The following is a 27,177-nucleotide window of genomic DNA, read 5'->3' on the forward strand; positions in this document are numbered from 1 at the left end:
CAGGAAAATAGAGGTTTTGTAGGCCCTTTGGCATTCTGTTGAGCATATTATGTTACGTTTGTGTCACAAGATACACAACAGCTGTTGAAAAATAATTTTGATATTCTGAAGTTAAGTAAAAATTTTGAAGATGTATTGAATTTCAATGTATAGTTTTAAGGTTATAAGAGATTGATCTCAAACATATAAATTTATTCCTTTAATTTTGGTTAGCATGAGATAGGAAAAAAGATTTCCCAGCAGAGAGGGTCCTGTCCTCCTGTAATCTGGGTTTAGCTCCTCCTATTTGCTCCTGTAAGCAGGGACAATAAACAAAAGACCGGCCCCTATATAGGGAGGAGCTAGCCCCCCTGAGCCTCAGTCTTGTTCCTGCCTATGCTCCTAGCAGGATGTTCTCTTCGAGCCAGCAAAGTTTTTCCTTTCTACGAAAGCGGTTTGAGAGTTTTCTTGGCCTTCCCTTCTTCTCCTCTCTCCTGCCTTTCCCCCCTTCTTTGGTGATGGCTATGGCAGAGGACCCTGAGAGCATGGGTGAAGGGCCATCCTTAACCCAGGCTTCCCTAGCTCAGGGTCTGCCAGCTCAACAGAGGGAGCTGGCTTCAGAGTGAGACCCATTGGGATGTGTTTGCTGTTGCTCTGCAGCTTCTTTACTACAGCCTTGGAAACATGAAGAAGACTTAAAATGGCAAGGGCTCCCATGATTGGAGAAAGGTCTTGGCTTTGCCAATGACTCTCCCTCTGCTCCAAAGCTGTCCCCTTTCATGGTGGGAGCACTGGAGATTTCTGCAAACAGCATTGCAGCACATGGGAGCCGTGGGAAGAGATGGTGAGGGGTATCCCCTCCATGTCTCTGTTTCTCCACATCACCTCTGCCCAGCCTGTTTAAGGCCAGGGATCAGTGAGGAAACTGGCCAGAAGTCATGGAAACTTCCCTCCTCAGCATCTCTGCCCAGCCAGAGTTCAGAGGACAGGCCAGCCAAAAGCCATGGCAAAGGATTTCTCTGCATCACCTCTGCCCAGCCTGAAATGGCCAAGGTCAGAGAGGCAAGCCAGCTAGAAGTCACAGGAGAACGGTGAGTACCAGGGGCCCTCTCTCTCTAGCCACCAAAGAACCTTTGCCAGATCTAGGGCAGGCATTGCCATGAGGCCTCTGCCACGGCCATTGCAGGCACTATGCCTAGCATAAGGTTTGGGACTCTGCCAGGAGGGCAGATGGGGGCATTAACCCTTGGTCTCCCCCTTCCTTCCCATCTCTGGCCCCAATGGCACCCAGGACCCTAACAGGTGTGGGGGGTCCTTTTGCAGACTGGGAAACACATGGTGGTGTTGCCAGGGCTCCTACACATTCCTTTTGAATTCTTATAATGAGATGGTGTGTAAGGAGGCAGAGGATTCCTCCTCTGTGTTGCACAGACACATGGCTGTAAAGGAAGCTGGACTTGGCCCAGCAGGAGCTGAAGCTTCCAACTCTAAAATGGTCTTTTTAGGCTGCCACAGAGCATCCCACAAAAAAGCACAATATGGCTTCATGTCCTCCCCAGAGAGAACAGGGCCTCTGCCACCCACTTCTAAACAGAGTCTGGAGGGCCATCTATCGGGAATGCTTTGATTGAGAGTTCCTGCATGGCAGAATGGGGTTGGACTGGATGGCCCTTGGGATCTCTTCCAACCCAAGGATTCTTTGATAGACCACATGGATACAAATCCTCCTGTGTTCCCTCCCCAAAAATTACAACAACAAAAAGAGGTAAACCATTTGTGGATATCATGGGTGGAGAGTTCCCTTCACCCCCAATTGTGTTTGGCTGCCCCAAACCATGGCACTCTTGAGAGAAAAGCTTGAGCGCTTGGCCTCTCCTTTCCATCAGAGATTATCCTTTCTCAGGACGCAGACTTACCTCAGGTAAATGTAGAGCCATGGCCCACAGCAGTCCCTCTGCCCTTCCCAGCTACCTATGCAAGTGGGAGGGAGTTGAGGACCAAGCTAGCTTCTATCATGCAGCCAGGTTACTATAAAGCCTGCCTGAAATTAAAAAGGGCTAAGCTGTAAACCCCAGCTTGATGTTGGGGCTGTTTTAAACATAAATAAAACAAAATGCCCTGTGAGTATCAGGGCTACACTACAGGCCATATGCAGCTATCTACCCATGATTAGCAATGGTCTTCAGTCACTGCTAACTCAAGAGCAGTTTCCTCAGTGCTTGGAATAAGCCACTGCCCAGGCAGCCTCCCTTGATGGGGCAAATAAAGGAGGGGAGAGCCCCCACATCAACAGGGCTGTGGGCTCAGATTTACAAGAGATACTGGTTAACCTTTCTGGTGTTCATTTTATTAATGTTAGCACATGAGGTTTGAGTTGTGCTGTTTTCTGCTCACCCCCCTCTCCTTTTTCCAGGCCAGAGAAGATGCCTGGAAACTAATTCTTCAAGGGAGGGGCTAGCCATAAAAGCCACATGATGACTTTTCTTGCCTCCTCATGGGCCTCCATCACTGTCTCCATTAGGTCCAGAGCACATGGTTCTACCTCCTTTGTGCAAACTGTTATCAGCCATAGCACTTCTCATTAAGAGCATAAGTTTTAACAATACAGATTCATTTAAATGCTAATAAACAGGGTGACTCAAGCAAGGAGAAGGTCTCTGGTCACTCAACGGACCTCTAATGCTTACATGCATTGAGGATCTTTGGTAAAAACATCTCATATGAGGTAATAGATATATTGGATTAAGGTGACCAACCAAACTCCATTTTAGTGGCAAAAGGATTATGTTCCTGTTATAAAACACAGTGAACCTCAGTCAGCTAGCCTCAAAAGATGTGGCTCCCCTTGCCTTCCCTTCTTTGTTGGAGAGATGTCTGTTAAAGGGAAGAAACTAAACAAACAAACAAAAACAACACAGTTTCTTCCATGAGATGGTTCTCACTAATACAGGGGGTTAAGAAGAATTCTTATCAAAAACAAACAGACAGACTCCTCTCCATGGGAGGAGAAACTCCCCTTCCTCCATGAGTGTTTTAAAACAATATAATCAGGTTTCTCTACTAAGGGGTTGCTTCAAATCCCATTCAGACATCCTACAGAGCCCTGAGGGGTCTGCCACAAAAATCACAATTACCTTTTACCTTGTCTAGATTGTTAAATTTTAAATAAGAATGCCTGCTGATGGCCTTGCCATTCAACTGCTGCCTGGCTTGGGAAGCCTATTGTAACAGGATCTATCATACGTATGATGAATTGGGCTCAAGGCCATGAAGGTTCATGCTGCTAATCTCTTTTCTTTGGTGGTCTCAGGGTGCTACAAGATTCCTTTCCATATTGTTGGGCATACAACACCATTGTTTACTACCTTTTGGGGCTGGAAAAACAGACTCCCTAGTGCCTATGCCTTGTTTTCTGCTAGCAAAAATGCTCAGATTTAATATACCATACAGCTCCATATAGAGACTTACACCAGCCACCTATATGCCCACAGCTTTTATATATATATATATATATATATATATATATATATATATATATAAAAACAACAAACAAAACAAAAATACAACACAGCAAACTAAGATTTTACTATTTTATATAGGAGACTCCATTTTACTATGCGATTATATGTTATGTGCCTTGAGCTTCCATGGATTTGGTATCCATGCAAAGTCCTAAATCCAACTCCAGTACATATCGAGGGCCCACTATACTATTTTAAATTTAGGTTTGTGTTCCTTTGACAGATCCCTTTGTGGAGAAAATTCTCTCCTCGAAATTAGATACCAGAGGGCTATCCTTGCCAAGGTCCCTGTTCCCATTTCATGACTCCTTAATCAGCAGTTCATTTAGCCGCGAGACCCCTCAGCCTTCATACAGGTTGATGATAGACTGCTACATGGAGTTGGGGTGATTTTTGAAGTCTCTAGACAAGTTCATCCTCAAAAGAAATCAGATTTAATTCTGACCACATACCCTGTTAACACAGAGTGCATCTATGTTTCTGCATGGACTCACCAATGTCTGCAAGATAAAGGTTAATCCAGTGTCTTCTTTGCCTAACCATGGGATTAGTCTTATTTTACACAGGTCACAGATGTTCCAGTAAAGAACTGCACATTGTTTTGAAATTTTAATTGGAGGTCAGACATTAACATTCCTCTTTCAGAGTGGTAAGTCTTAATGACTACAAATGAAATCACCTTAATATCACCTTCATTGCTATAACCAGTTGACAAGGTGATCAGTGACAGGCTGGAAGCTGCCATAGGTCCAGATTAGATCAGGTTCTATTCTGATTGATCACATAATCCACTGCTTAGGCAAGTTCTCATCAACTGCTTCAGGTTTTCAGTGACTGACCTGCTATAGTCCATCCAAGATGACATTAAGAAGGGCTTGACCCAACATGGTTATAAGGCAGGTGTCTGCCATCACATCGTTTCTGCTCCATACGAGAGCAGCTAGAATGGCAGCCATCCTCACATTAAGAGGCTGTTGAGGGGAGTTTTCCAACAGGGCCTGCCCACCAGACATCGTTTTCCATCTTGGGATGTGAACACGGTCTTAAAGGCTCTGACGGTTGGTCCGATCAAGTCCCTTTGGGAGGCCTTCCTCAAACACCTCTCCCTCAAGGTCATCTTCCTCGCGGCCATTCCCTCCGCCAGATGGGTGTCAGAGCTGGGGCCCTGTCGGTACTTAAAGACTTGTGTATTTTTAGGCCTGTCTCAGTGTGCCTTCGTCCAGACCCTACCTTCGTGCCTAGGGTCAACTCAGCCTTTCAGGTATCACAGGACATTCTCCTGCCTTCATTCTGCCCCGATCCTAAGAAGGACTTGGAAAAGACCTGGCACACATTGGATGTGTGCAGAGCCCTCAAAATCTACATCAAGAGGACTTCAACCTAAAGGTCATCTGAGATGTTCTTTTCCTTTCGCCTGGACTCTTTGGGGTGCAAGGTACCAGTCTCGACTCTGACTAGGTGAATCAGGTCTTGTATTCAAAAGAGCTACTGAACTCTTGATCTCACTTCACCCGAGGGGTTGATGGTGCACTCAACCAGGAGTGCATCTACCTCTGCGGCCTTGACCACTAGCGCCTCCCTGTCAAATATTTGCAGGGTGGCCACACGGAAGTCGCCTTCGACCTTCATAAGACATTACAAACTGGACGTGTCTCAGTCCATAGAGGTGTCATTTGAAAAGAGGTTCCTCCAACAGATTGTGTCGGGGCCCACAGTCTCCTAGCAACACCTCCCTCCCAGTTCGAGAGGGCTTTTGTAAATCCCAGATTACAGGAGGACAGGACCCTCTCTGCTGGGAAAAGGAACGTTGGGTACTTACTGTGACACGTTCATTTCCTGCAGAGAAGGGTCCTGGCATCCTGCCCACCCGGGTGCTGCCTGCGGCCTCCGACCCTGCCTGTTGGTGGACCTGCCTTGTTCTTCTTCTTGTTGCTGGATTGGTTTTTCTGAGTTCTTGTTTGTTCTTGGACTAGTTTTTTCTAAGGTGTTCTAGTTAACCCTTAGCTGATGTTACTAAAGTTCAGTTCCTTGATTACCTTACTAGTCGCTTGGCTTGTTATTGACTGAGGCTCAGGGGGGCTAGCTCCTCCCTATATAGGGGCCGGTCTTTTGTTTATTGTCCCTGCCTACAGGAGCAAATAGGAGGAGCTAAACCCAGATTACAGGATGCCAGGACCCTTCTCTGCAGGAAATGAACGTGTCACGGTAAGTACCCAACGTTCCTTTTTTTTATGATGCATTGAAATGAGTGCAGAACAGAAATGAATGAAACAGCTTATTGGGGAAATTTACAGATAAAAAATATTGATGTAGTCCAAGAAATATGAGTCTGTCTTTGCAGGGGAAGAAGGCAGTGCAGAACTGATTATGAACCTTTTCTGCTTGGTTAGCCTTTAAAAATATAATCTTGAATTTACATCTTGTAGCTGTTCTTGGATATGTTCGTTGTTGGCTTTTTACTGATTTCAAGATATCTGTCTGTGTGCTAAATAAACAAACTTCTTTGAAATGCAGGCTGAAAAGGAAAACCCAGGTCTCACACAAGACATCATCATAAAAATTTTGGAGAAAAAAAGTGTTGAAGTAAACTTTACTGAGTCCCTTCTACGCATGGCTGCTGATGATGTAGAAGGTATTTCTTCCTTATAGCCTTTCTCAAGAATGGGCAAAGTGTGGGCTATGAGTTGCATACAGCTCCCCAAGGCTATTTTTGTGGTCTGGGGGGTGGGGATGAATTTTATTTTATTTTATTTGCTCTCAAATGATCCTAAATGGCCTTTAGAGTGTATGGGGACATTTTTTTATCACATGGGGTGTCTTGATCCATTTTAGGCCCAAGAGAAGCCATTTCTAAAAAGAGAAGGTAACCTCTCCCCCGTTCCAGAAAAAAATGGGATCTCTTGGGCATAAAAGAGTTGAGGGAGGCTAAAATGTGGTATAAATCCCCTCATGGTCACAGAGAGCATGGGGGGGGGGATTATTTGCAGGTTATAAGGTGAAGGGTGTGGCCCTCCAAGGTATACTGTGGGCTTATGTAGCCTGCTACCCTCCAACCTTCCAAACTTGGTTTTCTACCTCAAGTTTATATATTTGCTTGCTGGTACCTTTTAATGTTTTTTAAAAGACAAAATATTTCTGTTGGTGATTTGTTTGTGCCTCTAAAACTGAATTTCTTGGTGGTAATAGCCAGGAAAACTGTACATTTACTATAAAAATAGCTGTACAAGCATTTCTAAGTTGTAAATGCTTTATGCTTTGCTATGAATTTTATATGTATTATCCTACTAGAGAGGCCCCTTCCCCACCACCACTCCCTTTGTGTCGTGTCTTTTTAGATTGTAAGCCTGAGGGCAGGGAACCGTCCAATTAAAAAGATTGTATGTACAGCGCTGTGTAAATTTACAGCGCTTTATAAATAAAGGATAATAATAATAATAATAATAATAATAATAATAATAATAATAATAATTCTGATAGTTCCAGTATCCTGGTGGCTAGAAGAAAGTGGCAGGTAAAAGCCAGATTCCTCTCCTTCTTATCAAAGTCTAAGAGAATGTATTATAAAACATTGTTTTCCACTTTATATCAAGTTCATACCATATATAAGACCACTCAGTGCATCAAATCTACATATCTGCCTTGATAATGGGATGCATGGAAACTGAATCTTTCACTGCCACTTCTTCCTGTTGGTCCCCCAAATTTTTGTCTTAAGGGAATATGGTCCACTTGAATTGCAAGAACTGTGGTAATGGGGAGAAACAAACATATAAATTGCTCTGTCCAACTATATCAGTAAGGCTGCATCTACACTGTAAAAATAATGCAGTTTAATGACACTTTAACTGCCATGGCTCAATGCTGTGGAATTCTGGGATTTCTGGTTTGGTGATGTAGCCAAGAGTCTTTCTGGGGGAATTTTATGTAGCTCAATTTACTGGATCGGCTGTAAGGACCCTCGAGACTGTTTCCCTTATATATACCGAGAGAAAGGGGTTCAAAGGAATATTGCAGAGGCAGAATTCTCTGAATGAAGTATGTCTTTTATTAAGGGGGGAAATCACACAACAATCCACATTCACTCACATGTGCATGCCAGGACCAAGGAAATCAGGAGTTAGCTTGGAACAACTGGAGGCTGAACTAATGGTGATTCTTACACAAGCTGGGGCTTGACTCCAGATCAAATTGTGAGGGGGTGGTGTGGGATACAGCCATTCAGGTGAGCAGAGGGAGGAGGGAGCAGAGGGACCAGTACCAGGACTGGTCAGAGTTCACAGTGACAGAGTGTCCCGGTGCCTTCCAACTAGCCCACTGACAAAGAACTTTGGGGATCTTTCATAAGCAAAAACTAGCCTGAATGCAAAGGTACGTATTTGTCCTATATCAAAGGGAATCAAATCTACATTGTAAAAGATTGCTTGGTCTGCCAATGTCCGGGTTGTAAATCAGCCTTATCGGGCTTGTTTGGCAAAACATCTTGCTTCAATTGCCTGTCTTACTGGCTTTGAAGGGGTTAAGGTTTCACATTTGCAACTCCCAGACTATTCTGTGTGGTGTGTATATGGGGTGGCGTGGACGTGCTCCCACACTTTGGGGATCATGGCTGCCCAGAGTACAGCGTCCGTTTGGGGCCATAGGGAAAACACACACATACCAAAATTCAGAAGATTTCAGCTTAGTAGTGAGATATTTAGCTTCTGTCAGAGAGCTCAGATGCAACAACAAACTACAAATCCCATCCTTAGGATGGAGCCATGACAATTAAAGTATTACTTCTGCAGTACAAATGCATTCTAAGACACTTCAGTAAAAGTGGATCCTGAAACTTTAGAACAGTTTTCAGAAGCTGTACAGGCTGGTCAAGAATGAAGAGGGCAATGAGAGTCAGCTTCCATAGGCAGGTATCTGTATTGTATACAATGAGTATAGAAGTCAATTTAAGCCCACATTCCATCTCATAAAGTCTCTTCCCTGGTACTCACAAGTGGCTTATATACCTAGAGTGCTACTTGTTTTTCCTACTTTGATTAGTTGCCTAGTTAAGCGTCTTCAAACAGTTCAGTACTTGGCATGCAAACTTTAGTTACATACACTGTCCTTTCCCTATAAGTAAGAGTGGTGGAGTAAGCTTATAGTTCAGTCATTGCCTGCCACTTTTGTTGAATTTGGTTTGGTTAACATTTTCATCAAACATTTGCAGCCATTTAAAACTTGGGATAAATAACCAGTTAATTTATTTTCTTCCCTCAGAGTATATGATTGAAAGGCCAGAGCCAGAATTCCAAGACTTAAATGAAAAGGCACGAGCACTTAAACAAATTCTCAGTAAGATTCCAGATGAGATAAATGACAGAGTGAGATTTCTTCAGACAATCAAGTAAGTGCTAATGTCTAATATTTTCCTGATCAAAGTGAAGGCTTTGTCATAAAATGTGAATTTTAAATTATCTGCTTGCCATTTATTTGTAGTGTACCTGTAGTACTTTGTTTAATTACCATTTTTACTTTCTTCTAGGGTGACTTGGAAGATTCTGATTCATAACATTTGCTTTAATATTGAGTGGTCAGCTTTTGTTCTGCGCTGCAGAGCATTGTGCTTGTAGTTTCAGCAGCTAAAAAAAACATTTGTTACAGATGGCCATTCTGTCTAATTTGCTAAAATATTTTATTTGTAGTAGTACTCTCAGCAAGCATGGGCTGAGATCCTACTTTTCCCAGCATAGTCTTAAGAATTCCGCATGTAAAATTTGGCTATGGCTTATTGCTCACCACCACCGCCGCCTGGACTTAAAGGTAGTTCTCCTAGTTGGCCAGTCCATGACTGGTGGAGCATCAAAAGGCAGAGATCCTAGAAGTATCTGACTATGCCCAGAAGCCAGATGCAGACAGATGGCATCTTCTGCTGAGATCTCCTAGATTCTCAGTAGATTATGTCATTGATCTTTACCTGATTCTGGCTACAAGGCATAACCAAGCAGTTCCCTGATCCCCTGTGTTCTCCACTAATCACAGCATGACCATCTCAACAAATTTCTGAGGTCCTGGGGTGGCTTTGCTTATTACAGATGTGGAAGGAAATACTGTCTTCCATAACAAAACAAGCCATACAGAAAGATAAAGTGGACTTAAGTTTGCATACATCACTAAGAAGATGCTGGTTGTAGTGTGTTAAGAGCACAGTAAAGTAAAAAGATGGGTCTCCTCTTACCATGTGGATAAAAGGAAGTTTCAGTATGTTCATAGTTTTCTCAGATTTTTGCTGTGAAGAACAGCTCTTATTTGCCTCTCTTCAAATCAACTGATTTCTATTTCTGCTAGGACCCAGACATGTGGTTGATGTCACAGTAGGATTGGACCTTTGATTCAACAGTGGATTGTTTTTTTAGCTTGGGACTTGAAGCAGCTAAGGTCTGCTAATCACTTAATCTGTCAGATATGGTCAGTTGACCTCCTGTTACTTAATTAGTCAAATGCTACAAGAAGTCAAGTGACAGTGTACTGTTTTAAATTCTTCATGGGATCATCTAATAGCAATTGCAGTGGGTGTTCCTTTAACTCATTAAAGTCTGGGAAGTAAATCATTTCTGCATTCCTCATGTAAGAACAGATGTCCTTTGTCCATTAACTTTCTCCTCTCCTCAAATATTGTCCTCTTTTCTTCTAATTAAACAACATGGCCTGTTTCTTTTTCCTGGTCATATGCTTAACTGCAGGCATATTTAAAGGGAAAGACAATGGTTTAAGAAAAAAACATGAATCAGAGACATTGTCAATATCTGTTGACAGTGTGCCTGTGCTTTACGCGGGCTTACCATATGCAGACTCAGGGTCACGATGGCAAGCTCTAGAAGAATGAGTGGTGTGTATGTTGCACCACATGTGGGGGTGCATCCCCATTAAAATAAATGGGGCTTGAGCTTATGTGTTTTAGCCCATACGCAGGGAGGGGTGGTCTGGAACGGATCCCCCATGTATAGGAAGGGCCCATTGTATAGGATTGTTGACTTGCTATAACCTTACCCCACAGTGGTGGCATTTGTACCCATTGCTTACCCACCTCTGAATTACACTGTCAATGATTCTTTTACAGTGTGCCCTTGGCTTACATGGGAGATCCGTTCCGGATTTCCCCCCCCCCCCCCCATATGTAAGCCAAAAATGAATATGCTTGAGCCCCATTCACTTGAATGGGGCTCATGCACGTGGTGATGGCGCAGCGGCGCATACGCACCAGTGGAGCACGCCCCAATCATTTGAATGGGACACGCTGCCCCTTGCAATCCACCGCCCCTGCGCAGCTCTACGCAGGTTTGAGCGTATTCTGAAATCCGTGTATTATGCGGGCACACTGTATTAATTTATAGGGTTCTTGGGAATTAATTAGTTCAGAGAGAATATGCATTTTCAGCCCTACTTTATTCTTCCCAATTCAATTGAGATACATCTTTAGATACTTGTTTCTTCAGTCATTTCCCTCTTTGCTATTTCAGCCAAGTTCAAACCTAAGTGTACTACCTTGATGCTATAGCAAGGCCCTGTTTATGTTTGGGAGTCACTGAGATGTTAGCAGCACACAGAGATCCAAACCTGAAAATGCAGAACAAGATTAGGAATTCTGCAACCTTCCAGATGTTAATTGTTTGTAACTTCCAGCATTTTCCATCATTGTGAAGTTGAAGGCTTTCATGGCCAGCATCCATAGTTTTCCACCATTATTTGTACTGGCTGGGGCTGCTGAGAATAGCAGTCCAATATCATCTGAATAATATATAGTTCCTACTGCTGATCTAGAGTTCTGCTTCTCAGATGTGGTGGACCAGCAGTTTTTCTCTCATGAGCCAGAAATTGAACCACATTTGTGCCCAATGGCTACAACTGTTTCTTTCTTTCTTGGAAACTTAATGAACCAGGAGCTGATAGTTTGTTGACTGCATTGGTAGCACTGGTCATCTCTAGTTCTGCTATAGCATTAGGTCTGGTTAACAAAATGTCCTGAAACGTCTTGTGGTAGGTCTTCCCTTACCACATTATAATCCCAGTGTTTGTGTGTCTTTGGATTCAGTGTGGTAGCTAAGATGGCTGCACTCTTAACTCTTGAGCATGTCATGCCATTAGTTAAAACATGGAAATCTGAGAATGTTAAACATTGTAGAATTATCGTTGTCTTCTGACATCTCTCAATCCAACACAGTGCTGTTAGTTTTGTTATAGAGTCAGCTGTCGGTATCCATGGACTTGCCATCCACAAATTCAGACATCTGTGGATGGCAAGCCCCTGTTTTCCCCAATGGTAGTGTGTGCACATGGCCATACCACCATTAGGGGCAGCCCCATTGTCCCCGGTGGCGGCACGTGCATGCTGTCATTAGGGACAAGTACTGTTATCCTTAATGGTGGTGCAGCAGTGTACACGTACTGCCACTGGGGCCAACGGGGGCTGTTCCTAATGGTGGCATGGCCTCCTTCATGTGCTGCCATTGAAGTCTTGAACTTGAGCATCCGTGGATTTTTGTATCTGTGGGAGGAGTCTGGAAAGTGCATACAGAAGGCTGAGATTGTACAGTGTGCCCACTTCATACGTGGGCACTTTTTATATGGCTTTCAGCTTATGCTGAAAGCCACGCCACTGGGGTTGCAATGGCACATGCGCCACCCCGCACATCATGCATGAGCCCCATTATTTTCAATGGGGCTTGAGCATGCACACTATTTGCCTTATGCAGAGGGGTCCGGAACAGATCCCCCATGTAAGGCAAGGGTGCACTATATTGTGACCTTTATCCTGCCAAAGTAGAACTAGATGAGTTGTATCCATTAATCCTGGGAAAGACTACAGACTTCAAACTACTTTCAAGAATATTTGCTGTGACAGTTTTCTTTCATGTGGTTTAACTTTATTTAAATTCCTAGAGACTGAGGCAGAACAAGATAGCAACCTCAATTTATAAGATCGGTAGTCACAGAATAGTTTAAGGCAAATCATGGGTCACTCTCTTTATTCAGAGTGAAATACCAAAAGTCAAATCTGCTTATTTGCTATATAATATATATTCAGGGGAGAGAATTTGATTCTGGCGTAGGACAATTATTTATTTATTTATTTATTGCTTAACAATATTGTGATATAGATTTCTATATCAGGCAGATGCTAGCTTTCCACCTATGAAGACTGCATTAAACCTAATTTGGGCTTTGAAGTGCCGTATAATCTAATTATTCTTGGTGTTCAGACTTGCTGTGCCATATCTAAAACTCATTTTGTAAGACAGCAAATCCTTTAGAAATACATGTCAGACATAATTTTGGAAGTGATTAAAATTCTGCATTGAGTGAGTCTAATTTTAAAAGATGTTGCAATTATCTTTTCATTGCCAAACAGGGACATTGCCAGTGCAATAAAGGAACTTCTCGACACAGTAAATAATGTCTTCAAGAAATATCAATACCAGAACCGGAGGGTATGTGAATTAAATTCTGCTATGTTATCTTGTCAGAAATATAAACATATTAACTGAGAATATTAAAGGATCTGGAGTTTTCATGTTTAGATAGTAGGAACTGTAAATCATTTCAACTATCGCTGGCAGTTAAGATAACATTGCAGATGAAGAGACAAACAAAAATCATACCAATATTTTCCCTACTGCCTTTCAGTATATATTGATTTAAAATCTTCAATGGTTAAATTAAGGCTCAGTGTAATTTTTGAAATGCTCTGTATGCATTTTCCTGTTATAAATAAACACTTGCAAAATCATCTACAGAAGCAATGTAACTCATTTCATTTCTTAAATGGGTGAATTTTGCTATCAACAACATCTTACCTTATTTTCTTCAATATATCATTTAGTCTGCAGCTAGTGGTTAAAATAAGATGCTCTGTGAAAAGCGAGACTTTGATTGAATGACTCTTCACATATACATATTTCAGGCACTTGAGCACCAAAAGAAAGAATTTGTAAAATACTCCAAAAGTTTCAGCGACACTTTGAAAACCTATTTTAAAGATGGAAAGTAAGTATGTTTTATTGTTCAATTGAATGGGTGCAGTTTTGAATCTTTTTCCTTCCTATAGCTACTAGATACAGCAAAGAGCATCCTTTCCACAGACTAGTACAGTCCACCCTCTGTATCTGTGAACTTGCCATCCGCAGATTTGATGTGGGGGTGGGGTTGACAGAGGAGAAGGAGGTGGCAGGGATGAGGAGGAGGGAAGAAGGAGAACGAGGTAGAGCAGAAAGGAGGAGGAGGACGAAGAAAAGTAGGACAAGCGGCAGCAGGGCAACAGAAGGGGGTAAGGGAAGGAAGGAAAAGGAGGAGGGAGAGGAGAGGAGAAGGAGGAAGAAAAGTGGTGGCAGCATGAAGGAGGGGGGAAGAGGAGGAAGGCGGAGAAGGCAGGGTAGGAGGAAGAGGAAGGGCCTCAGCAGCGGCAGTGAGGAAGAAGTGGAGGAGAAAGAGCAAAGAAGAGGAAGAGGAGGAAGGAGGAGGAGGAGGTGGGGAAGAGGAGGAGGAGGAGAAAGAGCCATGACAGGACAAAAAGAGGGAGGAGGAGAGGGGAGGAGACAGGGAAGAAGAGGTACCACCCTGCTGCCTACTGTAGTGAAAACGGCGAGGCTGGCATCGGGGAGAGGGAGGGTGTCAAAGTGCAGTTGTCCTCAATGATGGTGGGGCCACGTGGCCACACTACCATGGAGTACTATGGGACTTGAACATCCACGGATTTTGGTATCTGCGGGGGGGGGGGGGTCTGGAACAGATCCCCGCAGATACCAAGGTTGTACTGTATCTTAAGCTCCCTTTTGTTTTTCTAGATTGTTGTTTTCTTATATCCCACGTTTTCCCCAACATAGGGACTCAAGGCATATGATATACTATGGATATAATGCATAGCAAAGTGAATAGCATTTTTATAGCTACATGCCATGAGAGCTAAATAAAATGTTCAGGTATGGAAACATATATAAACCGATATATAGATTCCTAAATCCCAGGTATTAGGGAGAAAAAGTGGGGTCATTAAAGCTACATGCTACCTCAGGCCTGAATGGGGTATACGTGGTCCTCTGAATGTTGTTGGACAATGGCTTCCATTGAGCTTAAACAGCATAGCCAGTAGTGAAGAGTGAGTACAATTATAGTAGAACAGCATCTGGAGGGTCTGCTTCTGAATAAGCAATTTTGAGGAAGAAATTTCAGTTCTTCGGAGGAGGCCCTGTTGCATGTCCCAACCCACTGTGTAGTTAGGTTGGTGGGTAACTTAATAGGGCTTTCTTTGTAGCATGCCTCTTCTCTACTTAAGGTAGTTAGCTTGGTCTCATCTCTTTTAAGCTACTGGCAGCCCAAACAGTGCTGTTTTTCATGGCATTCAGTGTTTGAAATTGCTGTTTTAACTGTTTTAAAACTGGATTCTATGGTGCGTTACAGACCACCCCTTTGGGGCGGCCTGTAGGCGCGCCTTCCCCCAGTGTATCAGGGCCTTAGCGGCCATAACGGCAGCCGCTGAGGCCCCGATCCGCCGCTTTCCAGGCTGCGGGGAAGCGGCAAAAGGCCACTTCCCCGCAGCCTGGAAAGGGGTGTCCTTGGGGCTTCAAGCCCCAAGGACACCCCCGTGGCGGCGGGGAGGAGGAGAAAGGGGCTGCTTGGCCCCTTTCTCCCTTGCGTTGCTGGGCGCAGCCGTCTGAAGGCTGCGCCCAGCGACGCAAACCAGGAAGGAGCTCTGAAACGGAGCTCCTTCCTGCTGCGCGCAAAGAGCGCATTAAGCGCCCTCGCGCGGAGCTATGGCGTCACGTCCGCGCCGCCTCATTTGGAGGCACGCGTTCGTCACACCATCATGGCGGCGGCCGTGTGGAACGGCCGCCGCCATTTTGTGTGCGCGGAGTGCGTGCTAGGGTTAGGGGGTGCAGAAGCACCGCCCCTTCCTAACCCTAGTACGCGCTCTGCGCGTACTTTAATGGCGGTGTGTAACCCACCATAGATTGTTTTTAGACTGCTTTTAGGACTTTTTAGTGATTTAATGTGCTTTTAAAATGTCTTTATCTTTGTATTGTTTTAATTGGTCTTTATTTGTTCATTGCCTCAGGAGCCCTTGTGAGCTGACAGATGATACAGAATTACATTAAATAAATAAAGATTTGTGGGCTTCCCAGAGGCAATTACCATATATACTTGACTATAAGTTGACCTCATGTATAAGTCAAGGGCAGCTTTTGGGGCCAAAATTATGCATTTTGATATGACCCATGGATAAAGTGATGGTAAAGCATAGGGTCATGTAACAAATGATGAAATGAAGTCAGGGCCAAATGAAGTCAGTGCCAAAAAACATACAAACCTCCAGCAGGCATAAGGCTAGATGAATGAGAAAGTGGGGGGGGGGGGGGGTTGTGCTCTCACCTTTCACCAGGGGATGGTTCCCTTTTTAAATAAGTGTTAAAATTCAGTACAGTACTTACTTTGACCCGTGGATAAGTCGACTTAGTTATTTTGACAAAATTTCTAGACTTATACATAACTATATATAGTAGTTGATTATTGAAGGAAGTAGGGTTCTGAACTAGGTAGGCTTTTGGTTTGGCTCTTCTACAAGACTTTCCCTTCTGATTAATTGTGGGGTACTTGCCCCATGTTGGCTCCATCCATATGGATACTTAATTCATGCATTCCCTCCGTTGAATAGGATTGTACTATATCTTAAATATGTTCTGTAAAGGAGAGCATGTGGAACAAGAACTAGATGCAGTTTACCTGAAGGCAACAGAAGGAAAGCATTAATGGGAGCCATTGAACGGCAATTTTAGTTCTGTGTGGTGAGGAGGAAGAAAAATCCCTTCTTCCTTGACCTGGTTCATGGTCATTGAAGTTAACTGAGCAGTACTAATACACAAGCCTTTCTGGTCTTCCACACTGTACAATGTTCAGTTTATTTAAAGTTTATAATAAGATGTTCTTCTGGCTTGTTAAACTTTGATTCTGGGAATTCATCAGCCAAGTAGCATATGCTCTGTTGAGAGGACAAAATGATGGTGATGTATCAGCTACATTTCATATGGTAAAAACAAAAGCAACACCCACATTTGAGTTCAGCATTTGTTAACCGTTGATAAAATTTCAGCTTTACTTAGACATAAATTTAAATATAAAACCTAGAGTTCTAAGTGCATATAGGTCATGTAATTTACTAAGGCCTTTTGAAAAATTACCAAATGTTTTGCCAGTTTGTTGCTCCTGGGTATTTCAGTTTGAAGGAAAAAAGTCAACGCTTCAACTGGATATGTGTATAACCTATCTTCTAACAGCATAGCTCTAATATTCATTCACACTATTTATGGATAACTGTTCCTATTATAACAGTTCCTATCCCAATTCTAAGTGTTCTTGAGTGTCAAAAGCTCTTTGTCACCTGAATTTTGAAGGAACACCTCTTTGTATATCAGCCTCCTTGTCTGTGATCCAAACCTTAGCAAGAATTTAAAATAGTGTGAAGAGAATTACGACTTCTGCTGCACCAGACAACTTTGAAATAACTATCCTTTAGATCATGACAAAGAACTTGTGGCAATTCTGGAAGGCCATTTGTTCTCCAGAGCTGCTTTAGGTACAAGGAAGACTTTTATCACTTTCCATAAGAACTATAAGATTGATTGATTGATTGATTGATTGATTTGGCATGGATTTGGTTAATCCTGGTGGCGCAGTGGTTAAATGCCTGTACTGCAGCCATTCACTCAAGACCACAAGGTTGCGAGTTCAAGACCAGCAAAAGGGCCCAAGCTTGACTCAGGCTTGCATCCTTCCGAGGTCGCTAAAATGAGTACCCAGACTGTTGGGGGAAAATTAGCTTACTTGCTAATTAGCTTACTTGCTGTTCACCGCTATGATCTTTGGAATAGCAGTATATAAATAAAACAAATTAATTAAAATTATTCACCCTATAATCCTAGATGTGTCTATTTGCATATAGGGATTGTAGCCTTAGTTAATAATTAGGTTTCTGGCTGCTCTGTAATTTATTTGGTTTAGTTTTATTGAGAGTTTAAAATGGATATGTGAGTTTGAATGTAAGATTTTAAAAAAAGGAAAACTTTGTGTCATAGTTTTAGATTCAAAACCCTTCCTTCCTTCCTTCCTTTCTTCCTTCCTTCCTTCCTTCCATGCCTTGTTAATAAGAAAGATCCCTCATGCTCTGCAGTGAATGCATTTCATGTTGCACTGTGATTTAGTTCCTTTTTTCAGCTATGGATGTGAGAGCTATGCTGATCTGCTTGTTTGATGTAATGCAGTGTTTGTTTGATCAATTTAGTATGGGGAATCCAGAAAAGTTCTTATCACAGTACTGCTTCTATCAGCAGTTTCAAGAAGAAGACGGCTTCCTCTCCCTCGGCACCCCCAAGTAGTTTTGAGAAGGGAGTCTATATAGGTTTGCAAGAGGCACTGGCAGGGCGCTTCAAGAGAGAAGAAGAGGTCTTATTACCTGAGGAGATTCTGATTTGCACAGCATTAGATTTTTTATTTATCCCAATTGGTTGTGGAGAGGTTTAAAGCAGTATCCAGATATTATCAGTTCTTATGACAGTTTAAATCATGCTTGTTACCACCACTTAAGACAGAGTGCATTATTGCTTGATCTCTTTTCTTGCTTGGAGTTCTGTTTTTTTAAACTAGACTTCTGTAACTTGAAGGCTGTGATCCTGTGCACACCTATCCAGGAATAAGTGTTATAATTCAATGGATTTATTTCTAAATACATATTTGTAGAATTGCACTGCTACCATATACAGTGTCTGATGGCTTCTTGATCTGGAGCATGATGCTAAAATATCTTTGTTTCTTTTAACAGGGCAATAAATGTGTTCATAAGTGCCAATCGACTAATTCATCAAACCAACTTGATACTGCAGACCTTCAAAACTGTGGCCTGAAAAAAAAACTGTATATCTTGAGAGCTGTACTTTTCAATGGTGGATAGGATACCTTTATATGTAAACTTTGACTGTATAAATTATCAGTCCCAGTTGAAGGGACCTAATGCAGGATTTTGAATGGGATTTATTGCCATCTTACACCATATTTTTGTAAAAACATTGTAGCTTAATCATAATCTCACAATGAAGATTTTGCATCACTTTTTTGCTATTATCATTCTTTTCAGAATTATAAAGCCAAAAGAATTTACGCCTTAATGTGTCATTATGTAACATTCCTTATAAGAATTGTAAATATTTGGTGTTCTGTTTCTGACATTTTAACTTGAAAGCGAAAAACTGCAAGATTATGTATTTAACAATATTGGTGGCAAATATTCAATAAATAGTTTACATCTGTTAAACTGAATCTATAATCTGTTCCCTTGATGTCCTTTAGGTTTGAAGGGGTGGGAGGTGTAAATGTATTTTCCACCACCACAGGCGCTTTAAACTACGCATCTGAAAAATCATCCTAAAAGGTTTTTATGAAAGAAATTGAAATGTTAGCCAATCAGTGTCTGAGAGGATTGAATCTCCTAACCCACCCACCCTCTTATTGAAATTCCTTCTGGTAAGCTATGCCCTAAATCCAGTTGTTGACTTCAGTCGAAGTACAGCTACTGACTCAGCAGGAACTAAGTCAACACTCATATGAGGTCTGTTAATAACAGCTAATCTGCTTTACTTGGGGGTAGCAAATGAGCTTAGGCTATGCTGTATGTGTGTGTGTGTGTGTGTGTGTGTGTGTGTGTACACACACACACACTCTTGGCTATACAGGATCCTTGGCAATGGGTAGGTCAAGTGTCATGGTGGAAACCCAGCTTACTTATTGTATATACTGGACTATAAGTTAACCTGTATAAGTCAAGGGCAGGTTTTGGGGCCAAAATTAGGGATTTTGATATGACCAGTGGATAGGTCGAGGTAAAAGATAGGGTCTCAGCACCCTTCCTCCCCTCTGTAGCCTGGCTATTCCCTCAGGAGACAGCCAGGTTGAGGAAGAAGCTTGAGGGGCAGGTGGGTACCCACTCTTCTTTCCCCACCATATCCCAGTTGTCCCCTCATGAGGCAGCTGCGCTGGGGACTAGGTGTCTGGAGTCAGTGCTTACCATGCCTTCTCGTCCCCAGCCCAGCTGTCTCCCAAGGGGCAGCCAGGCTGGGTACAAGGCTTGAGGGGCAAGCGCTTGCCCTGCCTCCTTCTTTGCAGCCCAGCTGTCCCTTCAGAAGATAGCAAGGCTGCGAAAGAGCCTATTACTCTATTGACCCATGTATAAGTTGACCCAGGTTTTGGGGGTCATTTTTTTTTAAATGCAATTTATACACTAGGATATATAGTAACCCTATGTATATTTATATGGGGAAACTACTTAGAATAGTGGTCTTTTCCTGCCAGCCTTTGGAAGAGGGAAGAGGGGAGTCGTCGGTGGGACTGAGAGGGAAGCGGAGGCAGCACTGAGGGACGTTAAAAGATGAAAGGTAGCAAGGAACCATATCTTGTGAAATTTATCAAGTCTTCAGAGAACTCAGATTTTTTTCCTCCAGGCCTTTGAGTCCATTAAAGAATTTCAGTCAGAAGAATATCTTGAGATTCTTGAAAATGAAGCTGCACTGAGAATACAGGAGAATGACAAATCTCTTTTTCTATGTGATCCATTCAGTGGCCCTGTTTTTGATCACCTTCAAAAGCTTGGTTGTAGGATTGTTGGACCACAGATTGTTATCTATTGTATGCAGAACCACCGATTTGTCCCAAGAGCTGACTATCCAGTATTTAATATGACAATGGCTGATGTAACAATATAATGTACAAATCTTCAAAAGGAAACCAGGGAAGAGATCCATAAGTATGTACAAATGATGGGTGGCAGTATATACAGAGATCTTACTGTATTAGTAACTCATCTTATAGCTGGAGAAGTTGGAAGCAAGAAATATTTAATTGCTGCTAATTTGAAGAAACCCATTTTGCTTCCCTCTTGGATACAAGTATTATGGAATAAATCACAACATAGGATGATCAGATATACAGACATAAATATGGATGACTTCTTATGCCCTTTGTTTCTTGGCTGTACAGTATGTGTAACTGGTTTGAGCAGCGTAGACCGAAAAGAGGTTCAGCGTCTCACCATGGAAAATGGTGGTCAGTACACAGGGCAATTCAAGATGAATGAATGTACCCACATTATTGTTAAAGAGCCAAAAGGCCAGAAATATGAGTGTGCAAGAAGGTGGAACGTCCATTGTGTATCTATGCCAGGGGTAGGCAACCTTTTTGAGCCAGGGGCCGGGTTGCTGTCCCTCAGACAACTGGGAGGTCGAAGCCAAAAAATAAATAATTAAATAATTTTTAATAAATAAATAAACCAGGACAAATGTAGGACAAACTTTTCAAATGGAGGACACTTTTTTAAAAAATGGAGGACACGCAAAAAAAATTGCTGTTTTTTTAAAAAAATGTTAATATAAATGCATGTTTCTGAGGCTTCTATAGACAATTGCCCCCCTTGCCCGCTGCTTGCCCCCCCTTGCCCGCCTCCTCTTGATAGGCCACAGGCCCCACACCCTCACACGAGAGGCCAAAGGCTCCGGTGGCAATCAGCGGCAGGACCAGGCTGGGGCCGGTCCCAAGGCCTTCCCGGGCCGCATCCGGCCCCCGGGCCGCAGGTTGCCTATCCCTGATCTATGCAGTGGTTTTTTGATAGCATTGAAAAGGGATTTTGCCAGGACGAATCAATGTACGTATTCAGTAATCCCTAAACCAAAGCAAGCAAATGCACCAAATACATCAACTCCTACTAGCCAAGCTAGCAACCTTGACAGTCAAACCCTCTCAGATGTCAGCCACATTTCAAACATCAATTTAACAGGCATTAATGAAACATCTTGTAGCCCTCCTATGAATAACAGAGTGGACCATCCTTCTGATGAACTGAACAACTTGGATATTAATTCTTTACAAGCACCTGAAGATTTACTTGATGGATGCCAAATTTACCTTTGTGGTTTCAGTGGCAGGAAATTAGATAAAATTAGAAGGCTTATCAACTCTGGAGGTGGTGTCCGTTTTAATCAACTCAATGAAGATGTGACATATGTCATTGTGGGTGATGATGATAATGAACTAAAACAGTTCATGAAGAAGACAGTCCAGAGACCATATGCTGTGACAGTACAGTGGCTTTTGGAATGCTTTAATAAAGGTTATCTACTGCCTGAGGAGCAATATATCCCTGAAAACTACCAACCAGTGAACAGTCCAGTTTTTGAGCATTCTGTCTTCCTCAAAAAAAAATAGCCTCTTGAAGAAAGAAACTGAAGATCCAACAGGCTCCAGAAGCAGATGCTGATCTGTTGTCTCAATATGTAACTCAGGATTCCACAGTAGTTGTTGCTGGTGGCTGTAATGATACTGATCGCACTACCTTTCAAGAAGGAAAAGAGTTTACTGCCACCCACTGTTCCTTGGGTGAGACATCTACCATTGTTAAAGGTGCCTTGCTCAGTGGAAAAAGGTTTCTGCTTCAGGGCTTTGGTAGAGAAGATGAATCTTGCATGAAGGCTTTGATTGAAGAGAATGCTAGGAAGGTTCTGTCTCAAGAAAGTAAAGCAGTTGCCGACTATGCAGTGGTTCCCCTCCTTGGATACACTGTAGAGCCAACTGTAGGAGATGTGGTTACAAATACATGGCTGGTGATGTGTGTAGAACAGCAGTCCCTGCTAGATCCTCAGTCAAATCCGCTTTTCACACCAGTACCAATGAAAGAAGGAACTACTCCATTAGAACAGTGTGTACTGTCTTTCAGCCAATTTAGTGGGGCAGTGTAGTGAGGGGAGTCCTGAGACAGGGAGAGCTGAGGGGGTGGAAGTGAGCCAGGTGGGAAAGGAGGGAGGAACCGGTCAGGAGGCGGAGCTAGAGAAGGAGGGGCCAAGGTTCCCTGAGAGGGGGATAAAAGAGAAGGGAGAGTGGTGCTCGGGAGGAGGGATACACCGCGGAAGAGGAGGTCGGGGAGCTGCGGACGAGAGAGGTGCAGTGGAGGTAAAGAGAAGTCCAGGGAGGGACGGGGTCCCGGTCTCCCTACAAGCCCGGCCCAGCTTCCGAAAGAGGGGACCTCACCAGGAGGTAGAATTAAGGCATCCTCATACGGAGGGGGATTTTGCCTACTCGGACGAGGAAGTTTGGAGAGGACCACCCAGCAGAGACCTAGAGGACGAATGGTGGGACCCTAAAGGGGAGAAGTGGGAGTTTGGCCCTCCTCCTCAAGACCGTGACAAGGCTGACTGGGAGCTGCTAGAGAAGCACTCCGCTGGACAGAGGAGCAGTGCCCCGGGAGACGCCGTGGTTGGGGAGACCTAAAGCTAAGGACTTGAGCTTCGGGAGTTGGAACCGAATTGGTTGGCGTGTTAGCCTTGTTTTTTTTTTTTTTTTTTTTTTTTGTTATATACTTGGGCAGAAGGGAAGAATAGTTTGTTGGGGAATTAAACATTGTTGCAGCAAAAACGTGCGTCTGGTAAGTTTGTTTGGCACGTGGGTCGGAACTTCCCCTTTTTCGGCCCATCATGCAGCCTGCGACGCCAGCCCCGCCCACAGGCAGAAAGCGATTCTTTGATATACTTAGCACATCTGCTTGGTGCAAGAGTTCAAGAATTGTTTGTGAGGAAAGCCAATCCAAGGAAGGCAATGCTTGTCAGTACTCACCTGGTAGTGAAAGAGCCAGAGGGTTCCAAATATGAAGCTGCAAAGAAGTGGAATCTCCCGGTTGTTACTATGGCTTGGCTATTGGAGTGTTCAAGGACAGGAGAAAAGACCGACGAAAGCAATTTCCTAATTGACAGTGTAGTCACTGAAGATGAACCAAACAACCTGTTTGAAACTGAGAAGAGAACAGCTGTAACACCTCTGGATATGAACAGGTTTCAGAGTAAAGCTTTCTGGATTGTTATCTCGCACCATATTGGTAAAAAGCCAAGTCCTCCACTGGGTGGAAAACCATTACAGAAAGAACCCTCTCTGCATCTGGACATGCCATCTAAATTTTTATCTAAAGACAAGCTCTTCAAGCCTTCTTTTGATGTTAAGGATGCTCTAGCAGCTTTGGAAACTCCAGAAGGTGCCAGCCAGCGAAACAACACTGAGCACTCCTCTTTCAGAAGTCATTGGCTTTAGCAAATAGCACAAGGCAAGCAGCTGCTCTTACTGCTAGTCCTCAGTTGAAAGAGGCACCCCAAGAAATTGTGGAAGAGTCTAAACCTCTAGCGGATGTTGTCATATGTGTGAGTAAGAAGCTCAGTAAAAAGCAGAGCGAGTTGAATGCTATTGCTGCGTCCCTTGGAGCAGATTATAGGTGGTGTGTTTTTTACTTAGAATAGCAGAAGGAGGAAAGTCAGCCACACTGAATTTTACAGTATATTGAAAGCAAAATAGTGGAATAGTCCCCTAGGAGTGTACAATATAAACAGTTGACTATAGGAGAAAATGATGACAGTGAAGGAAACAGTATTAAGGGTAATGCCTGGAAAGGAAGTTATGTTACAGCTGCCAGCACAATGTTGGATATAGCCTTTTACAGGAAATTTTCTTTTTGCTTCTGTGTTTTATTTATCATGGTAGAACAATTCTTTGATGTTTTTTTAAAAAAACATTTTGGTTCTTCAATGCTTTTTTAAAGAGACATTTTAAGCCTGCTTATTTCAAATTGTTCTGCATTATTGATTTCAGCTGACAACCTAGGTTTACTCATTGGTTTCACATGTACAAAGGACTTGGGATTGTATTTTGTCAAATTCAAAAATGTGTTGCATATACAGATCTTTTCAACAGTGGACCTAATTGGAAAGCCCACGCCTGTTTGTAAGCTTCATATACTTTTTGAGCTCCTTCATTCTCTAAGTTCAAAATCTTCCCATGTTGGTTAACATTAAGTATTAACAAAAGTATTTAAAAAGTAACTAAAATTTACAGAAAATAAATGCAAAATGACTGCAAATACTGAAACGCAGAAAAACAAAGTAGCTGTTGGCATTTTTTAAAAAAACAATCAAAATGTTTGTTTCATTAAAGGCAGAAGACAACCTAGCTCTTGCCTTGAGGCTGCCTTAATGGAGATATATATAGTTGCATTGGTAAAAATGAGTGATATCTTCCACAGTACTTAGGGTTGCCATAGCTGAAGACCTCCAAACCGGGACAAATGTAGGACAAGGTTCAAAAATGTAGGACTTTTTTTTTTTAAATTTCCTGGCCAGGAATATTTAAAAAAAAAAAAAAGGTCCCACATTTTTGAACCTTGTCCTCCTTCTCCTTCCCGGCTTGGGAGGAAGCCTCGGGCTGCTCCCAGGCCGGGAAGGAGCGTGGGGGCCGCCTGTCATCACGGCCATTGCCGCGGTGGCAAGCGGCCTCCTCCTCAGCCTCTGGGGCTTGGGAGAAGCTCTCCCAGGCCCCTCTGGAGAGGCCTTGGAGGACCCCACAGCCGGAGCTCCGACCGCGGAGCCTCTTCCAGGGCCTCCAGAGGGGCCTGGGAGAGCTTCTCCCAAGCCCCAGAGGCCTTGGAGGACTGCTCCGCGATCGCGGAGCCTCTTCCAGGGCCTCCAGAGGGGCCTGGGAGAGCTTCTCCCAAGCCCCAGAGGCCTTGGAGGACTGCTCCGCGATCGCGGAGCCGCTTCCAAGGCCTCCAAAGCCTCCAGGCCCTCGCTGGGAGGGGGTTGTCCCGGGGCCGGGGCCAAACCGGGGCGGGACCGTGTGGACCCGCCCCAAACCGGAAAGTCCCGCCCCCAGGCGGGATATGGCAAGCCTAACAGTACTGGGAGGTGGCTATGTGACTGCAATGCTGCTCCTAGCTTTTTTATTCATTTCAGCTAAACACAAGGGGAAAGCATTTCACCACTCAGTGGTAGATATTTTCTATTAGTTGGACAGACAGTTTGTCTTGGCAGCAAAAGCAGGTTCTAGTACAATTCTGGCAACTTCTGGATCTCTGTGGGGAGCACATCCCTCTCTCCCCCGCCCCGGGAACTACAGAGGCCTACCATCTGCTCCCTCTTTAATGGTCACTTCTAGATTTGCAAAAAGTCCATCTACCACAGGCCTAATAAAGCCCTACCCACAAAAAAAAAAATGTGGTTTAAAATGACCAAAGGTGCCATCTAAATGGATGTGACTGGCTATCGAAAAGCAAAAATATATATTTGGGGTGTGAAAAGGGATCAGAGAGCACTGCAGTTGAGTAGCTTGGGGAGGGATCATGTGTCCCAGGAACAATGCTATGCCCTCACCTGCTCTAGTGCCAAACCTCTCATATTTCTTCCCCCTCCTCCCACTGCTTAAACTTTGGCATTGTCTCATACCTATACTCTGAAGTGCTCCCACCCTCCTGAGCAGCTATAATCTTAGGCTGGAATACTTGCATGTAGTGTAATAGTGGCTTCAGTCTTAACAGCTCAGCTCCCAAAACAGAATCAATTCTGATGGTGACCAAAGTCCCAAACCAGCAGCCATACTGTGAGACATTACTACTTTTTTAGCCCATTATCCATGTGGTCACAATCTGTTTTCTTGTCTCATTACAGCCACTTCTGCAAAAATGACCTAGGATGATCTCTTGGTAACAAACATTCTTTTAATAAAAAATAAAATTTGATTATACAGATGATTTTGTATTTGGCAACAATGAGCTTCCTTTATAGAAACAAGACCAGACTATTACAGATCAAACCTGTAATAGTCACATATGACAAAAGATATGGATATAAATGGAAAGCAATATTCCTAAACACATCTACAGCTTTGCTTTCTTTCTCTTGCTCACTTAACAAACTCCCGAGCAGCTTTTCTGAACATTTTTACCCTGGAGGAAAACCTGAAATAATTATCTGGTTTCAGGGAACCTTTGTATAAATATTATTATACATTAGCATCATCAGAAAATTTTAGATCATCAGTGCTCTTGAATACAGAATATTTTTCTGTGGATCTGTTTATAGTGGCCACTTTATTTATTTATTTATTTATTTATTTATTTATTTATTTATTTATTTATTTATTATAGTTTATTTTTATAGCACTGTAAATATACACAGCGCTGTACATGCAAACAATAAAATCACTAAAAATGAAACCTGCCAATGGCATACAATCTTACTTTTGTGCTGCTCCCCCTCTCCACAAAGAATATAAAATCTAACACAAGTCAATAGTGTAGATAGATTAAACTTCGATTTGTTGTTAAGTGCCATTTTAATTTTGGTGGAGCCATTTCTGCATTTGTAAGTTTACCCGAGACAATGCACAATGAAATAGGAAGACTTTAATCACTAACCCATGTAATCCATGTAGCCCATGGATAAATAGCTTATCCTATATAAAAATATCATATACTCACTGATGGGAAAGATTTTTACAAAAGGACTGTGAATTGCTTCAGACACCAAATAAATAGCTTTCAAAGAGTACTGGATTAGATGGGCAAATAGTCTCACCAGGCAGAAGGCAGCTTCATATATTTCTCTTTGCAGGTAGAAGAAAATGTCTATGATAAGACTAACTTCCCTTTTTAAAATAATTTTCCTGAAATAGGTTGTTGGGGATTTTGGTTTTGTGAAATTATAGCTGGAATGAGCAAGCTCTCTGTATAAAACTGACTTGCATTTTTATTTGGTGAACATCTACAAAGCCTTGGAATACACTCAGCAGCAGGTCAAAAATTGATCAC

General features: G+C 42.9%; 1 protein-coding gene and 1 pseudogene across 3 annotated transcripts in view; both read left to right on the top strand.

Annotated features, from left to right (window-relative positions):
- LOC149318039 (programmed cell death protein 10) overlaps positions 1–18,833 on the top strand; it is a 44,736-nt gene extending 25,903 nt beyond the window's left edge. For all 3 annotated transcript variants that reach the window (XM_089508901.1, XM_089508902.1, XM_089508903.1), the window contains exons 4-8: positions 6,015–6,132; positions 8,754–8,880; positions 12,883–12,961; positions 13,435–13,517; positions 18,340–18,833. In XM_089508901.1, coding sequence (XP_089365027.1) covers positions 6,015–6,132; positions 8,754–8,880; positions 12,883–12,961; positions 13,435–13,517; positions 18,340–18,421 — 489 coding nt within the window. In that variant the 3' untranslated portion in view covers positions 18,422–18,833. The remainder of the gene's footprint in view (positions 1–6,014; positions 6,133–8,753; positions 8,881–12,882; positions 12,962–13,434; positions 13,518–18,339) is intronic.
- A 1,105-nt stretch (positions 18,834–19,938) lies between these two features.
- Positions 19,939–23,839, top strand: LOC149318040 (DNA topoisomerase 2-binding protein 1 pseudogene; annotated as a pseudogene).
- Positions 23,840–27,177: the final 3,338 nt, after the last annotated feature.

Source organism: Sceloporus occidentalis, unplaced genomic scaffold (assembly GCF_023333645.1).
Source record: "Sceloporus occidentalis isolate IW3139 unplaced genomic scaffold, rSceOcc1.0.p SCAF_2, whole genome shotgun sequence".
Classification (NCBI taxonomy): domain Eukaryota; kingdom Metazoa; phylum Chordata; class Lepidosauria; order Squamata; family Phrynosomatidae; genus Sceloporus; species Sceloporus occidentalis.